General features: G+C 32.9%; 5 protein-coding genes across 7 annotated transcripts in view; 2 read left to right on the forward strand and 3 right to left on the reverse strand.

Moving 5' to 3' along the window:
• Positions 1–1,540, forward strand: Uqcc1 (Ubiquinol-cytochrome c reductase complex assembly factor 1). Its single transcript, XM_074248803.1, is given in 7 exon segments — positions 1–159; positions 333–557; positions 629–701; positions 765–931; positions 1,021–1,147; positions 1,150–1,214; positions 1,276–1,540. Coding segments are annotated over 6 exon segments (750 nt in total). The 5' UTR covers positions 1–159; positions 333–341; the 3' UTR covers positions 1,378–1,540.
• On the reverse strand, positions 1,441–4,430 carry LOC141531560 (sphingomyelin phosphodiesterase). Its single transcript, XM_074249451.1, is given in 9 exon segments — positions 1,441–1,632; positions 1,725–1,860; positions 1,863–1,914; positions 1,992–2,343; positions 2,452–2,652; positions 2,723–3,282; positions 3,650–3,966; positions 4,036–4,203; positions 4,400–4,430. Coding segments are annotated over 9 exon segments (1,875 nt in total). The 3' UTR covers positions 1,441–1,574.
• Positions 4,386–21,688, forward strand: part of Fuctb (alpha-(1,3)-fucosyltransferase 10) — a 21,534-nt gene continuing 4,231 nt past the window's right edge. For 2 of the 3 annotated variants that reach the window (XM_074248797.1, XM_074248798.1), the window contains exons 1-2: positions 9,104–9,205; positions 9,447–9,492. In XM_074248797.1, coding sequence (XP_074104898.1) covers positions 9,131–9,205; positions 9,447–9,492 — 121 coding nt within the window. In that variant the 5' untranslated portion in view covers positions 9,104–9,130. Of the gene's footprint in view, positions 4,569–9,103; positions 9,206–9,446; positions 9,493–21,688 lie in introns of those variants that run through there. The other variant, XM_074248799.1, reaches the window with a different exon arrangement.
• LOC141531200 (ER membrane protein complex subunit 2) lies at positions 5,883–8,503 on the reverse strand. The gene is made up of 6 exons (XM_074248802.1): positions 8,345–8,503; positions 7,382–7,495; positions 7,079–7,229; positions 6,859–7,002; positions 6,176–6,428; positions 5,883–6,103 (listed from the first exon to the last, which is right to left on the reverse strand). The coding sequence occupies exons 1-6, from the start codon at positions 8,376–8,378 to the stop codon at positions 5,927–5,929; spliced, it is 873 nt and encodes a 290-aa protein (XP_074104903.1). The 5' UTR covers positions 8,379–8,503; the 3' UTR covers positions 5,883–5,926.
• LOC141531199 (uncharacterized) lies at positions 14,155–17,112 on the reverse strand. Its single transcript, XM_074248801.1, has one exon. It carries the CDS (start codon positions 15,211–15,213, stop codon positions 14,155–14,157), a length of 1,059 nt encoding a protein of 352 aa, XP_074104902.1. The 5' UTR covers positions 15,214–17,112.

Here is a 21,688-nt window from a genome sequence, read left to right on the forward strand (position 1 = left end):
GCCTAAACGAAAAATTTAAGGAGCCGCTCTTTTGAGGTTTTTTTCAATTAAGTCATTTTATTTTTTGAAAAACTATATTTTGTTGCAATTTTTGTTGTCAATGTAGAGTAATAAAAAAATTTGTTGTAAAAATTCATTTAAATAATACTATATACTAAGGTAATATTTCAAGAAATATAAATTATGATATTTTAACCTGTATGTATGTATAATGTTCATAACATAGAATAAATAAAATTATTTTTTTTAGGTTAATACATTTATGAAAAAAAAAAAATAAATAAATAAATAAGTTATTGATATCCACTAATAAGCATTGTTTATTTTTACAGCACACTAAAATGGCTCTCTTAAATAATAAAGTAATTTTATTTTACAAAATAAATAAGTTTTGTAAATACTTGTCACCATCATGGACATTACCGATTTTATCAAACATCGACAGACGACAAATTTGTACAAATTCAATTAATTTTGCATCCGCTAAATTAGTTTATAAAGAGAGTTTGTATAATCGAGTTAAAGAAAAAGTTTATTATCATGCCTTCCAGAAGTATGTAAGTTTTATTTTATTCATTAAAGTTTTATAAAATAAAATATTTGTTATCTAGAATTTGTCTGATTTCAGGTTCACAGAACAAAAGGTTTTTTGTTGTACAGACACAGTTGCGATAGCCTCGATTACGTCTCATTCATGAAAGGTAATTAATAATTAAGAAAATAATTTTTTTAATGAAATCTAATCCAATGTATATATATTATAGATTATGATATGCCAGATACGTTTTTTTCTTGGTTCTTAATTACTGAATTACACGTGTGGATGCTCATGGTGAGATTAATGGCCATAGGAGACGAAGGAATGGGAATTCGATACAATTTAATAGCTGCATTATGGCAAGATACTGATGTTAGGAAAAAACAGCTTGGAGTAAGTCACAAAAAATGATGTAATTCTGTGAATGTAGGTACGCGTTATTTCACATATTTACATTAATCTTTCATTTGCATTATATATAGAATATTAGAGATTCAGCTGTAAGACACCAGATACAAGAGATTGGATATCAGTTTAATGCTGCAATTTTGAGTTATGATGAAGGTTTACTATCTGATGATCATGTATTAGCTGGGGCTATATGGAGAAGAATTTTTGCATGGACTGTAATACTCCAGAACGTATAGAAAAATTAGTCAAATATATTCGTAAAAATGTAAGTTGAGAAATATTTTTAATTATCTTCCTAATTTTTGATACATTTGTTTTGATTATAGATCAGTGAACTAGATAATCTCCCTAATGAATTATTCATAAAATCAACTAGGTACGTTGGCCTGACTATCCAGCTAAAATTAAAGTATCCGATTAATTTATAAACTACTATTTTTCAAAACAACCTTTATTCAGTGTTTTAATAACAAAATTATTTAAAAAAAAAATTATTTCATTGTATAATCTGTATAAAGTAATTTTATTTAATTAGTATGAATTATAATTTATATAAATTGTAATAAATTGTTGCATTCACTTTTATCATCACTGGAACTTCTTATGATTCTACAGATATATTTTTTTAGGCAACCATTGTCGCATTCGTTTTTAAAGAAGGTGCAGCATGCTTGAAAAAGTTACTGAAAAATAATAAATATCTATTTTTTACATAAAATTTCCTCTTACTTGATAGGTGATGAAATAGCTAGATAATTTTCAATACGTAACTTACTTGTGATATGTTTGAAGTATTGATGAATTTTTGATCATTTTATTAACCAACTGATTTAAACTGTCTTTAGATAAATCTTCTAGATTATATGTCTCTTTGAAAGAATACGACTTGAACCAATTAGGTCGTTTCAAAAATTTTCATTGGCTTCAGTAAGATTATACATCCAAGTTTCAATATTTTGAACAACCTGATTAATAATTAATATTAATTACTTGAAATTAATCTTGAGGTGGCGCATTGATGGATATATTACTAGTTGCTTACATAATTATTATCATCTACTTCATATACTTTATAATTTGGATTTAAATTAGCATATGGAGTTAAACTACCTCCGTTCCAAGCAATATTTATTACTTGATTACTATCGTTCGGATTATAGAATAAATTAAATTCATCGTTGTGTGTATGTCCATTAAATTGAGCAGCAATTACGTGAGAAAATCTATTGATAATTTTTTTGTATTCACGACTCCATGTATGTTGACACTCCGCAGAACCAGGTGGTATGTGGCTCAAAATATGGACGATTTCTTTATTTTTTTCAGCAATCAACAGATTATCAGCTAGCCATTGTAATTGACCCCCAGGATCTTGAGGATCGTAAAGAAGCCACCTGTTTAAAGCATTTTTAACAAGGAAATGTTTTATCAAAATTCATGAGTGTCAAAAAATTAAAGATTTTAAATCAATTTTTAAAATAAAATATTAATTTGTCGTTTACCAATTGTAAATATAGCAGACATTACTGTTAAGACTAATTATTCGAAATCCTGGCCTGGGTGACACACTATAATATCCCCCTTTCAAAATTGTGTCTTTAACAGGTGGTGGTAACCAGCCAGCTTCAATCCAAATGTCTGCCATTAGTTCGTATAGCCATGCAGTTGATAAACTATCATTTTTTATATAATCCGGTGCATATCTTAAATTTTAAATAAAGTTATAAATTGTTAAAATTTATTATTTTTTGAATTCTTAAAAAGTAAAATTACAAATTTAAAGGATGCGATTCGTGATTCCCAAATATTGGATAAACTGATATATCACCGAAAATATTTTGGATGACTGTGAAACATTTTTTTATACTTTCAATGTTTCTTTGTTGACTCGTTTCCCATATTCCATGATCGATTATATCTCCAGTAAAATAAATGAAGTCAAACGTTAAATGTTGAGTTTTTATATGCTCTAAAGCATTAATAATTGAGTGCCAAGGTAGATCACAGTTATTATAATCTCCCCAGAAACCAGCAGATTTCTCATTTATTTTCCCATTAGTACTTTGTCCACGACGACAACATGTAGGTTCATCACAATCAGCATTTCCACTTGGTTGATATAATGGATCATAATGAATATCAGTAATTTGGAGTATTTTTAATTTCTTTCCGGTTGAATAGATATCGAATACTATTGGAGGATCATCATTGACATCTATTGTCCAATCAAACTTTTTTGATGGATCGGAACACTCTTGATTTTGTAGTAAAATACCACAAATATCATCGTGAGTAATATTTTGCTCGTTGTCAATAATATACAAGATAATTGGCTAGAATACATGGAAAAAAACTAAAAATTAATTTTACGTTCTTATATTCAATCAGTATTTTATAAATCAAATCAATCAATAAAGTTATGGCAAACTAGATGACATAAAGAAATAAAAAGTAATATTCCACTAATCTGTGAAAACTTGCACTATTTAATTTTGTCGAATTGAAAAATTTAGTTTCAATATTCTTATCCCGCTGAGACAAATAAATGAATATTTATAAAATTAAAAATGATTGAAATTCAAAATAAATTTCACCAATAAGGGTCTTAGTTAGATGAGAAAAGTTGTTCGATTTTTTATTTCAAAAATCCGATTTTCTTGAGCCAGAAATTAAAATAAAAATTAACTAAAAGAATCTTACCAAATTGAGACGAATAAGTCCGTGACAAACAGTTTCAGTTTGAAAATTCAAAAATGTGCAAAGATTATTAGCAATATCTTGAACTTTTTCAACGGAAGTACCATTCCTTCGAAGAGCTAAAAAAATTTTTGTAAGAGACTTACAAATAACGCACAAAGTTCCAGCTTCTGAACCATTAGGCGTTGACCAATCAAGTTGTCGGGTTTCAAAAGGTGTAGCTAAATAATTAATAATATCTCGGAATAAAGGTGTTTGTGTACCATTTTTTGTCCAGTTTATAATTTCATTGAAAACTGTTGTCTCATTTAATTCATTTCCTAAATAAATTAATTTTCAACAGTTATAAATTAGATATTTATATAATATCAAAAATGCCATTAACATACTTGAAATTTCAGATTGATCAGAAGATAAAACAAAAATACCAAAATACTTAAAAATATTGAAGATCGATAGACATCCATTGTCTAATACGTTTAACTCGACTACTTGTAAAAATATTATTTTACATAATTTATTGTTCCATAATTTAAACTTATCAATTTGATGTAATTCTTATCTTGTAACGATTTTTTTTTGCAATTTAAAGATATTATCCTTATTTTCATTTAACTCTAGAATATTATTTCTACTCTTTTATTAATTATTTATCTTATCATATTATCATATCAGCAGTTGATTAATACTCATGGATTTGAAAATATTAATCTTTATTGATTACAAATAACCACTCACTCTATTTTAATTTACCATCATGTATGTCAGTTTGCTGGTAACACATTCATACAACATTTAAAAAATTAGCATGGAAGTTTACCTGAACTGTAAGTACAACGGCAGTGCCTAAATCGTGCGAAGTGAAGTATTTGTCTTATCTTACACATATCAGTTAATAAGAAAAGTTTATCATTTCTGATGTGTAAGTAATAAATATTGAATTTTAAAATTATATGAGAGAAAAATTCATCTTTTTACGCGGAAATATCAGTCTCCTGACAAATACCACCTCAAAGAATGAAGGATTGATGTAAATTTAATTTAAACTTTGAATGTCATTCCCTCAACACATGTTAAATTTAGAAAATTTCAGCTATTTTCATTGTTGGAAAATTAGTAATCTATTTGGTATAATAAGCTGTTTAAGTTTATTTTAAAATAACAATTATTGAGGCCCAGTTTTTAATCTGGGATAAACATAAAATCATTATTGTCTGTATATTTATGTAAATGAAATGTATAGATATTTTTAATATTGGATAAAATTTTACCCCGGATTGAAAAACTGGCCTTAAATTATAATTTTTTTTTAAATTTAGTTTTACCGATAATGTAAGAAGAAAGAATGAGCCCAAACAGGATATCATTTTAGTCAGCCAATTGGCAATGTTTTATAAAAGATTCATCAGCCACCTGGGACAGCATTTTACTTTAATTCATCATTAGGCTAGCTTCAGATAGTGTATGAAATATTTTATGAACATTAATTATACGATTTAACTAATTATAAAAGGACCGCTATACAATAAACTAACAACTGATTTTTGCGCAGTCCTGAGAGTAGTCCGCTGAAACAATTATTTGTTTGTTTGCTCTTTTTCTTAACAAAATTAGACAGTATATGAAAAATATGCAGTATTCATATTGTGACGCCCTAAATAATTTTAGATTGAATTATAATCAAATTTTTTATATGGTAAATTTTAATAATGGAACGCTTTTGAAAAGTCAACAATATTTAATATTTTAATTTTTTAATGAATGAATAAAATATCTTATACAGAATATTGAATAAAAATGCTTAATTAACCATTGGACTTTTAAGCTTTTAAATTAACGGCTCAAAAAATATTATATTTAAATAGAATTTTTTTTTTGATAAAAAGTTTTTTGTTTGTTTAACTATTTTCATTATAAAATGAATGATTAAGACACATATATTTAAATGAAATTTTTTAATTTTCTTTTTGCGTATTACATATTAGTGATAAAAAATTTTGTTTTTTTTTTTTGCGTTTAAATCAATAAATTAATAAAATTAATACTTGATTGAACATTAATTGAGCATTATGATGCGTTAACTTGGAAATTTTTGAAAGTAAAAAAAAATTTATTTTTGTTTTGTTAATTCAATTTGTAAATGCATTGAAGACTAATTAATCTTAAATAGATAAGAAACAATAGTAGAAATAAAGTTACTATAATTAATCAAGGATTACTCTACAAAAGCAATAAATTGAATTAAAAGTGATTTTAATTATCTATGTATAAATATATAATTTATGCATCTAAATGCAATTTTCCTATCAAACTTTCCAAATTTTCAATACTACTATTATCGAAAACTTTAGTTTTGTACTGTTTCTCAATTTGACTTGCTGTCCACTCACTTAGTTTGATTGCTTCTTTTTTCTTTGATAAAGGGCACTTTGAAGATGTTGCGATGTAGTTAGCAGACTAGAATAAAAAATTGTTTGAAGAAAAAAAAAACGTTTAAACTTGAATGGGTTATTAAAAAAGAAAACTTACTAATAACAAGCCATAAAGAGCCCTCATGTTATTGGAGTTCAATTTGGCTGCTTGACTAAAGTATACTTTGGCTGTTTCAATATTTTCAAATCCACCTTGTGAATATTTTATTTCTGCATATCTTTGGTAAATAAGGTGATTATGTGGGTTGTGAAGGATCAACTCTTCCATACAAAATGCAGCTTTAGCATATTCTTGTTCTTTTAAATACAAATCACAGAGTTCATACCAAGCTTCTTGATCACTCATAAACCTATTAAGAATAAATCTTATTTATAAAATATTTGAAGTAATAACTGCAAAAAAGCTATCGAGTAATTATCTAAATAAAATAAGAATAAAATGAGGGTGTGAATTTTTTAATGGTTGATTTACGAATATTCATCTGTTGTATTTTAATTACTATAGATTACTTTGTGAAGGATATTTTTTTGAAGGAATCTGTAATTCTGAAACTATGCATACATTCTACTGTGCATGTTCTTATAAATAATGTTGCGCCCAAAAGTGATAATTTAATCTCGAAATTATGATGCATTTATTAAATGTCATCATTTTTTCTAGAAACCCGTCATAGAGGAAACAAAAATGTAGAGAGTAAAAAAGTAAATTTAGTTTCAGTTTTTATACGTTGAACGATGCTATTAGCAGTAATGATTATCTATGTAATAAATAACACTCACACTTTCAGGTATTCTGTGAGCTCTTTAATAGCTTCAGCTGTTTTACCACGAGCGTTGAAAATAGCTACTTTGCGTTTTCTTGGTGCTGCATTAGTTTCATCTCTTTTTATTATTGATTCCAAAACCTCTAATGCTTCATCATACCTAAAAAATTTAAAACGTAAAAATAATATTTTTGTATAGATAATTTTGAACAAATAATTTTTAATAATTGATTTACAATTCCAGAGCTTCCAAATGCATGGCATGGTATTTGTGTACTCTTAAACTACCAGGAAATTCTTTCATTAATATTTTACTCGTATATTCGGCTAAAGGTAATCTGTGGCAATCCAACGCAGCCACGCAAACTTGCTCCAATATTAGGTATTCTAATAGAACACAAAAAAAAAGTTTTATGTAAATGTGTATATTCAATTAGCAATTATTAAATACGTTTTTTAAATTACAAAATAAGAAATACTAGGCTATTACAAATTATTACACAAATAAAATTTTCACTTATAGTGTTATTATTACTTACTTTCGTTTCCAAGTTTTTCCATTTTATCTGACAATAAGGAATCCCAAATGTCCACAATTTCCCGACTTTTTCGTTCCGAATTTTCTCTCCACACTCTTAATAAGTCTCGTGCTACTGTTAATTACATAAAATTCGTTTTTATAGAAGACTAATAAAAGAGAAAAGTACATGACTAAAAACATGTAGTGATAATTTTGAATTGTTTTAGTTTTTTCACAAATAACTAACAAGAATAAAAATTAATAATCTGTGAAATGAAATTCATTCAAGATTGAAGTAAAAATTTTCAAGCATGCAAATATTATGACATTAAAGTTAGCTGTCACTTGACAATTTTTTAATTTTTTTTTAACAAATAAATTTGCTCCAAAAATTATTTAAAAAAATTGCATTTGTAGTTTTTTAAAATTTCTAAATGTCAATTTTTTTATAAATTTTTTTGTCATAATTTATTTGTTACAAAAATTCTTAAAATTATCAACTATCTGCTAAGTTAATTTTCATTAAATATTTTATAATATTATCATGATTTAGTTACTCCAAATATTTTGAAGGTGACTAAAATAAAACATGAGGAAATCATCATAAGGTATTAATATAATTTTGTATTAATTGGTTAATTTATGTATTGATTGATTATCAAAATTGACAACACGACTTTTTTCAATTATATATCCAGCTGTATATCAATATGAATTTTTTGACATAGTTAAAACTCAAATTATTGTCATTAGTCATCATTGGATATGTGACATCTTGGTATTTTTGTCTGTATATATATTTTAGTAATATTTTATTTAGTGCAGTGAAAAATAGAGTAAAACAGTTTAAGTAACATTTGGAAAAACTACATAGATCCGTGATTATATTGATTAGAATTATTAATGATTAATTATAAAGTACATTGTCATTGTTTTTTATACAATAATACAATTTAAAATTTTTAGACAATTCAATAAATACCTGTCCATTTTAAATTATTAACGTTTTCAGGCATTGTCGTAGAGATAACCAATTATTTAATTAACAGTCAAAACCACATGAATCAACAATATCAATTAATGTAAATGTTTTTATGACTTTATAACATTAATGAGGTCAACCTTATACTGAGTATACCTTATACTGGGTACTTTTTAAAAACGTCAGCACGTGGCGTTTCGATCGCTCGAAACTAATTTTCTGTGCAGCTGCGTTTGAAAAGTAGGCGTTAGAGTTATTTGACCAAGTATTTAGCCCGTTTATTAACTAAATATTCAGTTTTTTTTTATTTTTATTTTGTTTTAAGACTACTCTTGTAAATTTATTTTCTGAAATTTTATTATTCTGATTACTTAAAAAAAAAAAAATTTTAAGTAGACTATTTAATCCTTTCACAATAGTTAGTCAAGTTAGTTCGATGTTCTTTAACACGATGATTTGATGATTTGAAAATACATTTACTATGATAATGACACAATATCATCATGACAGTTAAATAAATTATATCATGACAATTTTCTGATTTTATTTAAAAACTAAGAAAATACATTTTTTTATTGTCTTAATATTTTTTTTTTTTCAATTTTCTTCATAAAAATTATTTGTTAAGAAATTCCTGATCATTATCAGATGTCTGTTAAATTAAATATCAAAATAATATGTTGGTTACTCATCTATGACAATTATGTTTCAAGTATTTAGATATTTGAAATATATTTTAGAATTTACGTTAAGTACGTAGACACATCGAATGAGTTAGAAAACAAAATGATAAAAAAAATAAAATTCTCGGTACTTTTCCTATTGACTTTATTTTTGTTTTTTACAATTATATTATTTCAGGTAAATATCGTATAATTGATATCAAATAACTTTTTTAGTGTTTACAAACCAATTATATTACTTAACAAAAATACTCACGTTACTAAGATCAAATCGCCCGATAATTTTTTAATTACAATTTAGCTAATTTAATTACTTGTAAAAAATAGTTTTTGAAACTATTTATGAAACAATTTTTTTCTTTTAAACAAATTGGATTTCTGCTTTTATCAATATTATGAGTTTTATTTGAAATTACCAGATTAACTTTACTTCATTTCAACATAAAAAAGTAACCACCTCCTCAGGTAAGTTTATAACTTATTAAAAAAGAATTTAAAACATTAAAACGTAAATTCTCCTTGATGAAATTAATTAAGTATCCAAAAAATTCAAATTTCGTTATCGCTAATTCAGAAAGATGATTTGAAATCATTACCTCCATGTTAATTGTATATCTATATAGTATTCAAATCCGATACTTTTAAATCATTTCAAATCATTTTAAATCATTTCAAATTAGATTTCTTAATCAAGGATTTCTAAGTTTTATTTAATTCGTTCTTTAATCATGGACTAGAAGTACTTGTCCACTTCGCTGGTTTAAACTTGAAAAGTTTTTTGTTTAAGAGTAGATAGATAGATATAAGTTTTATTTGTATCACAATCATGTGTTTTACAAAAAAAAAAAAATATTTTACATATTAGTATATTAGCATATATAAATCTTTCTCTCCTTTTTTAGAAAAATATATTTTTTCTTATTTTCTATTTATATCACATTTCATTTTTATTAATCTCCCATTTTTCTTATACTTATATCACAGACGCATCATTTTTTCATTCCATTGCTTCTTTCTCTTTTTTTTTCTCCCCTTCCTACTCATTCTTTCTTTTTCTCTCTCTCTCTCATACTGTGTGTCCTGATTGACGACATCCTTTGCACTCACACATCACTCTCACTTTCACATTTCTCATAGTCTCCCTTTAATAACTTTTCTATCTCTTTCATTATCTTACATAATTTTTTACATATTTTTCCTTTCAATGCCCGCACTATTTTTTCTCTGTCGTCTTTTCCCTCCCTGATTAAAAATATTGATTGAAAAGTATTGGGAATCAGTCACCCTATGTGAACTGTATATCTATATATTAGGGTGGGTCAAAAAAATCGAATAATTTATTTTTGACTTTATACTCTGAAAAATAGGTTCGTAGACACCTAAAAAGAATTCTCTCCAAGTATAAGCTCTTAATTATAACGGGAAGGTCCTCCGCTTTGCGGGTTTCTATTTTTTTCGAATAATCAGATAAAAAAATTTATATCTCGCTTCCAACTGCTTGGAAAAATATTCCGTGGCATAGATTTTGTGAGAAATTGAATGCTTTACAAAAAAGGTCTCTTATGACTTTTTCAAAAACTCAACCGATTAAAAGATATTCATAGTTGAAGTTTGGCTATTTTAAGGAAAATATTCGTTTTTATTATGAATTTTATAAGTCGATGAAAAAAATTATTTCGGATTGCGGAACTCATGATTTTGTAGGAAATTTACTGCTCTACAAAAATGGTCTCTTATGATTTTTGATTAAGTGAAGCCGTTACGAGATATTCATCGTCAAACATTAACGAATATCAATATTTCCAGTTTTTGATCAATAATTCGATAAATTTTAATTTAAACTATGAGTTTCAGGAAAATTTACATAAATTTGAGTTTCGATCGATAAAGAAATGTTATAAACAATTTTTTTAATATTGTTTTCAGTCTTGAGCTTGTTTGATTGCATTAAAACAAGAAATTAGAGCATTTTTTTCGACATATAGCCAATGATTAGTTTAATTTGAAGTGAATGACATATTTCTTTGTCAAATTTAATATGAAAAGTATTGAATCAAGTAAGAAACAACCAGTATTTAACTTTTTTATAGATAAATTTTTATTGAATTATCAATTGCAATATAATTGTCTATATTTTTAACATAACAGTACGCTATTACTATAAATAATTTCTTTTATTACAATTTGGGAATGTTTTTGATGTTCTTTGACAACTTGCAATAAGTACTGGAATTGTTCTTCATTTTTGTCAAGCATTGATTATATTCACTGACTAATGCAACAGCTCGCTCTGCTGAATCATTGACAACTTTTAGTTGTTGAAAGTATTCTTTATTTTCGAGATAACTCTCATTAGTAGGCCATAATTCAACATCGACATCAAGAAAGTCATACGGTAGATCGAAGATTTTGAAAAGATTTAATGACTTTTTAGACACAAAGTCACTCAGAGTTCTCTGCGCCAATGAATTCAAATCTTTTTAGCAATTACAAATCTTTTAGCTTTAGAATCTGTACCTTCACGAGTATTAACAGCTTCAACAATACTTTTTTTCCTTCTAATGGAACGCCATCGTCAAACAGTGATAAAATGGCAAGTTCATCGCTCAAATACCATAAGTGCGAAATCATTTTTTCACACGTAGCTGAAGAAATCAAAGGATTGATATGTTTGTACTCCAATAAATTTTTCATAAACTGCAAGTCATGATAAGCAGCAGTTGTTGCAGAAGTTGATGAAAACCAAGCTTTTAAATACAATGTGACTATAAAAATACAGAAATGACGAAGACCATGCAATTCTTTCTGAGAGAGTTTGAATTCATCTCTGAATAGATACATTTTCAAACTATAAATGGCCTTAGCCATCCATCTAGCATGATGAACAGTACCAGGACGTTTGAAAGAAATCTTTTCTTGAGGCATTTCTCCAAGGAAAATCAATGATAATTCCAATAATTCTTTATCTAACTTATTATAACATTTCTTTATCGATCGAAACTCAAATTTATGTAAATTTTCCTGAAACTCATAGTTTAAATTAAAATTTATCGAATTATTGATCAAAAACTGGAAATATTGATATTCGTTAATGTTTGACGATGAATATCTCGTAACGGCTTCACTTAATCAAAAAATCATAAGAGACCATTTTTGTAGAGCAGTAAATTTCCTACAAAATCATGAGTTCCGCAATCCGAAATAATTTTTTTCATCGACTTATAAAATTCATAATAAAAACGAATATTTTCCTTAAAATAGCCAAACTTCAACTATGAATATCTTTTAATCGGTTGAGTTTTTGAAAAAGTCATAAGAGACCTTTTTGTAAAGCATTCAATTTCTCACAAAATCTATGCCACGGAATATTTTTCCAAGCAGTTGGAAGCGAGATATAAATTTTTTTATCTGATTATTCGAAAAAAATAGAAACCCGCAAAGCGGAGGACCTTCCCGTTATAATTAAGAGCTTATACTTGGAGAGAATTCTTTTTAGGTGTCTACGAACCTATTTTTCAGAGTATAAAATCAAAAATAAATTATTCGATTTTTTTGACCCACCCTACTATATATACATGAAAAAGAATTGAAATTATTCAAAAGTATTCTAATTTCATCATTTTCAATCCTTTTCAATCAATATTTTTAACCAGGGCTCACTTTCGTTCCACCATTCTTCCATCTCTTTTTTTACCTCTTCATTTAATTTGCTCTTCATTACTTCGCATGCCATTATGTGCTCCAATGTTTACCCCATTTTGTTGTGCATTTATTTAATATTCCTCTAACCTCCTCTCTTAGACATATCTTTGGCCATCTTTGATCTTCCATTTCTATTATCTCTGTGACGTATCTCCAGAATCTTTCATAAATTATTCAACTGATCTCTTCATTTCCTGTCTCTCTTCTTATTATGTACTTAGGTGTATTTCTTGCTACTCCTAAAGCAGATCTATCTAATTTGTTTTGTAGTGTTTCTATTTTTTTCACTTTCTCACATCCCCACGTTTCCACTCCATAAAGGCTTCCTGCTCTCACTAGAGTGCTGTACAAGTACATACGGTCCTTCATGTTGTTTCTTTCTGTTCTCTTTATTAGTCCCCACGTTGCATTAGCTACTCTGTTCACTTTGTTTGCCATTTCCTTCATATGTTTCTCCGCACTGTTTTTTGTTGTGAATATATATCCCAGGTATTTAAACTCATTTACAACTTCTAACTTCTCTTTCTTGTAGTACCAGTTTTTTTCTGTATTCTTTCCTCCATTTCTAAAAATCATGATCTTCGTTTTTGTTGCATTTACTTTTAATTTATTTTTGTCAACGTACCTTTCAATTTCTTTTAACATCTCTCTCATTCCTTCCGCTGTGTTTGCTATCGCTGCTCCATCATCCGCATATTTCGCCATGTATATTTTTTTTTTGCCTATTACTGTCCCTCCTATTTTCTTCCTTATTATCTCATCCTCCATATCGTCAATAAATATATTGAATAGTACCGCACTCAACGCACATCCTTGTCTCACCCCTTGGTTTATTTCAAATTCTTTTGTTCTCACCCCTTCAATCATTATTTCACTCGTTGTATTTCCGTATATCACTTCTATCATTTTGTGCATTTTCCCTCTAATTCCTATTTTCCATAATTTTTTTAATAGTATTTTTCTATCCACCGTATCAAAAGTCTGCTTCAGATCAATGAAGCACACAAATAGTTTTTCTTTTTTTTTTAGTTGATTGTTTATTATTGCGTTTAGCATAAATACATGATCTCTTGTGCCTCTACCTTTTCTGAATTCCGCTTGGCTCTCTTTTATTTTTCCCTCTCTGTCAGTCCACTGCATTATTCTCTCCGCCATCATTGCTGTAAGTATTTTGTATCCAATGTCCAGCAACGATATTCCTCTGTAGTTTTCCGTCTTATCCGTGTCCCTAGCTTTATATATTGGTATTATTCTCGCTTTTTCCCATCCTTTTTGCACCTTGCCGTCATTCCAAATTTTGTTTATCACCTCTCTAACTTCTTCCAACACATCCCACGGTAAGTTTTTTATAAATTCGGCAGCTATTCCGTCCTCCCCTGGTGCTTTTCTATTCCCCAACCTCTTCACAGCCTTTATGAATTCTAGTCAACCAAATTCTTCATCTAATCTCTCATCTTCGCTGCTTTCCCTCTCCATATCTTCTTCGTTGTTTACCTCTGTTCTTTCTTCTTCACTTGGTTCGTATTTGTTGAGAAGCCTGTAAAAATGCTCTACCCATCTCTCACCGTCGATTTTCGCTCCTTTATTATTATTTTTGTTTTTTCTTTTCTTTTTTCTGAATTTATTTATCGCCTCCCACCAACTACTCATGTCTTTAGCTTTCGCAATCTCTCTCTTTTTTTCTCCCCACCAGTCATCCCTCGCCTTTCTCACTGCACATTTGAATATTTTTTTTGCTTCTGCGTATTCTTTCTTTCTCTCCTCCTCGTGTACACTTTTTAACATGTTTTTTAACTTTTCCCACACCACCGCTCTTAGTCTTTTACATTCTCCATTGAACCATTCCTTTCTATAGTCTCCTCTTTTTTTTCCACTGTTTGGTTTCTTACTCATTCTTGCAGTTCTCGCTGCATTATATACTATCTCTTTTATATCATTCCACTGCATTTCTTCACTGTTTTCTTTTTTTTCTTGCCATTCATCATATGCCGCATTTGTGTAGTCCACTACGTTGTCTTTTTTCCATATTAATCTTTCCTCATCTATTTTTTTCAACCCTTTACACTCTTCCCTATTTTCTATTATCATTTCATTGCTTATATTTTTTCTTTCTAGCTCCACTATTACTGGCAGGTGGTCCGATTCAATCCTTTCTATTACCATTAAACTTTTTACTCCATCATTCTCTCCGCGATCTAACATTAATACTAAGTCCAATACTGAGCAGCAGTTTTCACTTTTTCCCCCTACAAAAGTTATTTCCCCTTCTTCATCTCCGCTTTTTACACCGTTTAATATCTTTAGCCCGAGTTCTTCGCTTAATTTCAGTAATTTTTTTCCCTCTCCATTGATTTTTTTGTCCTTTGAGCTCCTTTGCTTTTCATTCACTGCATCTATTTTATTCACATCACATTCTCCAATTCTTGCGTTCAGATCACCTATCAGTAATATTTTTTCTATTTCATTCTCCTTTTCTCTTACCATTTTTTAAATTTTTTTTTCAATAGCATCTATCCCCACATTATTATAAATTGTTATTATCATTTCGCTCTCTCCCTTGTTTATCAATTTAAAGCCATATTCCCATTCAAACACCTCCCAATTTTTATTCATTTCACTTTTTATTCCGACCATGTGCCCCCCACTCGCTCTCCCTCTTTTATTTTTTTTTCTCTCAGCTACTTTTATTTACCATTTCATTTTCTCACTCATTTTTTCAATTACTTCTTTTTTCTTCTTTTCTTCTACCCACGTTTCCATCAAAGATACTATGTCGTACTTCTCTATTATTTTATTTAACTCCCCATAGTCTTTCATCCCTGCAATATTCCAGCTGAATAATTTAATGTTTGTATCTTTTTTTACTTTTTTATTTTCATCACATTCTTTTTCATTTTTTTCCCCACTTTTGAATTTATATTTATTTTTATTTTTATTTTTATTCATTTTTTTTCCCACCTTATTATTGCTTTCCCTCCCACTTTTATCATTATCTCTATTTTGTACTCTATTTTGATATCTATTTTTTTTCTCATTAGCTTTTTTATAAATTTCACTACTCTCCGTCTTGTCAGTACTCCCCTCTTTGTTGTGTTTTCTCTCCTTCTCCAACTCGCCTCCACTTTTTACACTATCACTATTTTCTGCCGTCGCCACTTCGCCGTTTCTTCTCCTCTCCTCGTTGTTGCGTCTGTGTTCCCTCCATCATTGACTCCCTCTTCTCGCCTCCATCAAACCCTTCATTTCATTCCAATACCACCTTTTATTATTTACCCTGATTTTCAAGTGGCCTCTTTGCACTGACTGTCCTTTGTCTCTTTCTTTTTGTTCTATTATTTTGAGCCAGCTTGTCACTTCTTTTTCTCTCTCTGTTGGGTCATCGTCAAGGAATATATCCGTTCCTTTCAGCATATATTTCTTTCTCGTTACTCTTATCTTACTCGCTTTATCATTAAATTTTAGCATTATCATTCCTCTCGCACTTTTCTTCTGTCTTGCGTTATCCAGTACTTCATTTGTTTTTTCTTCAATGATAGTCACCGCCTCCGCATTGCTCTTACATTTATGCCTTATATATAGATTATTTCCTTTCTCTTCTCTTTTCTTCAATTCTTCTCGTAGTTCTGCTTCGTTCAGCTTTCTCGGTTCCCTAATTTCGAACTCTCTCCGTCCATTACTCCTTACTGTACTATGCAACCTATTTTCTCGAGTATCCTCATTTCTCTCTTTCACCCACTGTTACGTTCCCAAAATTAGGTATAAATTCATTTAGAGTTTTAAATAATTAAATATCAGGTTTTGACACTGTGGGTAGTCGATCGACCCCCGGTGTGTCGTCACAGATGAACTTACTGACTTACCATTATGGGCCTCATAAGTCTGCCCATACAACCCCCTGGGTTTCTAACCATTTCGCTTCGAAAGGTGGGAAAATGTCGTGCCCCGTCCTCCTGAAGAACTCCTCTGAATAATACCCGTACCTGGGGTCGTTGATGGGAATAACGCCCCCCGGAGGGTGAACCTCTGGAACCTCGATTGGGACCAGCTTCCAAGCCCTGGTGATGTCTGTTCAATAGGCGGGACGGTTGTTGCTGGCGAAGATGGACTGACCCGGTGGATCTCGGCTCGTGGGTGATTTAGGCGAGTCTTCCTCAGCGGTTCGAACTACCCTTATTCGAGGTTCGATTAGTATCTCGTCGTCTGTTACTCGCACTACTGGTCTCACGTTTTGTACTACCTCCGTTCGCGGTTCGACTGGAGTTTCGGCGCCGATTGTCGGCAACGATAGGTAGAATGGCTGGGCCAAGCGACGACGACCCTCTTGCACCGAGCGACCCGATCTTCGTGACCGTTTTCCGTGAGGCATTTACGTATAGGAAATTGGTGCTGGCTAGCGCTTTTGCCGAAGATTTGGGACCTGGGGATACGCTGATTAAGCGCTCACCCAGAAGGAGGGTTAGGTTGGCAAAACGCTGGCTAGCGCTTTAGCCGGAAGGTATTCTTATATGGGTTGGAACTGCTATAAAGCGCTCCGCCCCATAATAAGTATATTTGGAAGATAGATTTGGTGTAATTGGTTTATTAGATAATTAGATCTGGGTAAGTTCAAGTCTGAGGATGAAGCTCTCTGCACTCGAGAGTCTCTAGCTCTACTGACTGCTCCTGGCCAGAATAAATGTTTATAAATCTTATTGTCAGCCATGTTGGTAGCTCAGGTTGCTCCTGAGAGAGTCGACGAGGCCCGGGTCCCATGCTGACGCATGATGTTTTGGTTATCCGCGGCCACGGCAACTCTCTGCCGACGCCTTATCACAAGCGATTTCCGTTACTCCGCTGTTAGTATAACCACCAGCGAAGCAACTGATATCGCTTGGTATGCGTTCCGAGAATCATCTTAAATTAAAGTAAACGCTTTTAAATGAAAAATAAATCTTGAGAACAAAATAGAAATCGAAATTAGGCGAAAATTCGTGGAACGTAACACCACTCTTCTCTGAAATTGAAAAGCGCGCCGTTATTAAAAGCACCATCTCTTGCGCTTTTTGCTAACTTCTCTGTTATTTCTTTGCTCACGTAACTCGCGTTGTCAAAAAGAGGTTGATTATTATCTCTTTTTTTCTTTTCCTTTTATATCCCCTTACGTACATCCTCAGTTTTTCTTCTGCTTTCAGACATCTTTCCATCAGTTTCTCTTTTTCCTCGTCCCATTTTCTTTTGTCACTTCTCATCTTTTCTCTGATTGTTATCTCTCTTTCTTCCACTTCTTTGCATGTTTCGCATTCTTTTTCAATAATCTCCCCCGCTTCTTGACTTATTTTTGCACATATCTCTTTCTTCGCCCTGTCGGTGAGACGGCTGATAACTTTGTATGGGCCTTGGTAAGGTGGTTCGAGAGGAGCTTTTACGTGTTCGCTGCGTAGCCAGACGTGTGAACACGTTTCCAGGTCTTTAAGTATGAAGACTCTGGTCTTCGTGTGATGAGCCGTTGGTGTTGGGCGAATGCCGCGCATGAACTCTCTGTGCTTCTCTACGAAGGTTTGTGGATCCGGTGGAAGGTCTGCTGCGATGAAAAATTCCCCTGGAATTCTCAAGCATGTTCCGTATAACATTTCAGCTGGAGTGGCCTGGATGTCTTCTTTAACAGATGTTCTGAGTCCTAGTAGGACAGTTGGTAGTATTTCGATCCAGGGCTTGGGCGAGAACATGAGCGCTGCTTTGAGAGTGCGATGCATGCGTTCAACGATACCATTTGACTGAGGATGGTATGCTGTTGTTCGGTTTTTTTCTGCACCCACTAGATTGGCCAGTGCCTTGAATAGTGCGGATTCAAATTGCGTTCCCTGGTCTGAAGTGATCGTGATTGGGGATCCGAAACGGGCTATCCAGGGGTTGAAGAGTTCGGTTGCCACCGTGTCAGCTGTCATGTCTTTGATGGGTACAGCTTCTGGCCATCTTGAGAAACGATCGACCATGGTGAGGCAATATTGATAACCATTTACGTTTGGTAAAGTGATTATGTTGATGTGTATGTGATTGAATCTCGAATCAGGTACATCAATGTGATTCGGTTGAAGACGTGTGTGTCGGTGTACTTTAGATTGCTGGCACGGCGTGCACTCACGTGACCATTGGGTGGCGTTTTTTCGAATGCCGGGCCAGACGAATTTTTCTCAGAGCAATCTGGATGTTGTTCTGCCACTGGGATGGACCGGTTCGTGGATCTTGTTGAAGGCTACTCTGCGAAGTGATGCTGGAATGTATGGCTTCATTTGTCCAGAGGAGATGTTGCAGTAAATTTTAACGCCGTTTTCGACTTCGATTTCCTGTAGCAGCAACGACGTAGGATGTTGGATCATATCCTGTAATTCTGCGTCATTGAGCTGTTCGTTGGCGATCCTTTCGGGGCTGAGCACCGTTGGCATGTTGACTGTGTAGATGCGTGAAAGAGCGTCGGCGACTATGTTTTCCTCGCCTTTTACATACTCGATGTCAGTTGAGAATTGAGAGATGTAATCTAGCTGTCTCAATTGGCGTTCTGATGCCTTGTCATGTTTTTGCCTGAAGGCGTAAGTGAGCGGCTTATGGTCCGTGTGAATGACGAAGTGTCGACAGTCGAGCAGCTGCTGGAAGTATTTTACGGCGGCATAGATGGCGAGTAGTTCGCGGTCATAGGTGCTATACCGTTGTTCTGTTGGGGTTAGCTTCCGTGAGAAAAATCCGAGAGGTTCCCAGTTGTTGTTTGTCTGCTGTTCCAGTTTGGCACCGATGGCTGTTGACGATGCATCGGTGGTGAGCGCGAGGCGCGCGTCTGGCGACGGGTACGAAAGAAGAGTGACGTCCGCCAGTTTCTGTTTGCAGTCTTCAAAAGCTTTGTCAGCCTCAGCTGTCCAGGGAATTTTAGATTTGTCTTTTTTTATTGAGCGTTTCAGGAAGTTGCTGAGAGGTATTTGGGCGTGTGCAGCTTGTGGGATACATCGTCTGTAATAATTTACCATGCCGAGAAAGCGTCTAAGTTCTTCGATGGTTTCTGGTTTTTTGTATTCAAGTATTGCTGAAACGCGTTCATTGATTGGTGTGTAACCTTCTGCGTAGATGTAATATCCGAGAAAGTTGACTTCAGGCTTGCCGAATACACACTTGTCGTTGTTGATGCTGAGTGACTGAGCTTTGAGGCGTTCAAAAACAGTCTCGAGGTGCTTGAGATGCTCTTCTTCGTCTTTTGACATGACGAGAATGTCATCTATGTACACGAAGACGAAGTCGAGGTCGCGGAAGATGGAGTCCATGTACCGCTGGAAAGTTTGTGTGGCGTTTTTGAGTCCGAAAGGCATGACCACATACTCGAAGAGTCCCCATGGAGTAATTATTGCCGTTTTCTGAATGTCATCTTCGTGCATTGGGACTTGGTAGTATGCTTTGTCCAGGTCAAGCTTGGTGAAGATGCGAGTGTCAGTCAGCCGTTGGAAAAGATCATGTATCAGAGGTGGTGGATACATGTCCTCCACCGTGTTGGCATTCAAGTTGCGGTAATCGCCGCAGAGTCTCCAAGTGCCGTTTTTCTTCTTGGCCATGTGTATGGGACTGGCGTACGGGCTGTTTGATGGTCTCAGGATGCCTTGATCAAGCATGTCAGCAATTTGATTTTTTGCTGATTCTGCTTTCTCGCCTCCAAGTTTTCACGCGCGTGCTGTGGTAGGCTGTCCTATTGTTACGATGTGGTGAGCATATTGTGCGTTGGTGGGATTTTTCTTGCTGACGGGCTTCGTAATATCGATGTATTTTTGAAGCAGGTCGGCATAAATCTGCGGTAATTTGGTATCTATCGTTGAGATGTTGTATGTCTGCGTGCTTAAGGTCTCTCCTTTTGTTGAAATGGACGTGAGCGGGTCGATTAGTCGCTGATTCTTGAGGTCGATTAGTAGATTGTAGTGTGTCAAGAAATCTGCCCCAAGGATGGCTGTTTGGACATCCGCGATGATGAAGGGCCAGGAAAGCTTTCTGCGCAGGTTGAGATCCAGTGGAATAGTCTTGGTTCCATAGGTGCTGATGGCAGATGAGTTTGCTGCGTAAAGCGTGAGTGGATGCTTGTTTAATTTGTCGTTCACGTGACTGGCTGGGATGATTGAGACGATCGATCCAGAGTCGATCAAGAATTTTTTGTGAGTGTTACGATCGTACACGTGAAGACGTATCTCTTGAGGCGGTAGTCTGGTTTCGCTGTCACCAACTGCCTCGACTGTTGACAGCGGAGCTAGTTTCCCGTGTTTGTGGGGTTGACTGGTACGAATTTGCATGGTTGGACACATTTTCTCGAGTCATTTCCCCAGCGGTTGTGATAGAAACAGTATCCATTGGGATTAGGTGTCGAAGACCTGCCCCTGGACTGCGATCTGTCATGGCCCTGCTCAGCTCTGGATTTACATTGGTTGAGATTGTTGATCAGTAGAAGCTGCTGTTGCATCTGGAGTTGCATGTTGCTGATGTCCTGTTGGAGATTTTTCATTGCTTAAGCTCTAATACCTGTTGTTCAAGATGAGATTGGCCTGTGTGAGAGAGATCTTTGTTGTGCACAGCGTAGACCGAGTTGCCGCCCATGTTGAGTACGAGGCGGTCTGCCAGATCCGCTAAACCGTTGAGGTCATTGATGTGAGGTGAGACCAGGAGGTATGGACGTATCCAGGCTGGAAGACGTTCTTTCCAGAGCTGGTGTAAAGCGTCGTCGTGGATTGATCCTCTTGCCAGTTCACGCATTTCTCGCAGAAGCTACGAAGGTCTTCTGTCACCGAGTGTCATGTCTCTCAGGAGCTTGAGAAGTTGTGTTTGTCTAGAATCAGAGAAACGGCTAAGTATAGCGTTTTTTACTGTAAGATACTTATCTCGTGGCGGTGGATTGCTGATGATGTCCCAGAGCTGATTTTGGATGTTGGGTGGAAGAGCCTTCAATGTCTGACTGTACTTC

Source organism: Cotesia typhae, unplaced genomic scaffold (genome assembly GCF_013202065.1).
Source record: "Cotesia typhae breed Kobodo isofemale line unplaced genomic scaffold, CoteBio_Ctyphae contig_5, whole genome shotgun sequence".
NCBI classification, from domain to species: Eukaryota; Metazoa; Arthropoda; class Insecta; order Hymenoptera; family Braconidae; genus Cotesia; species Cotesia typhae.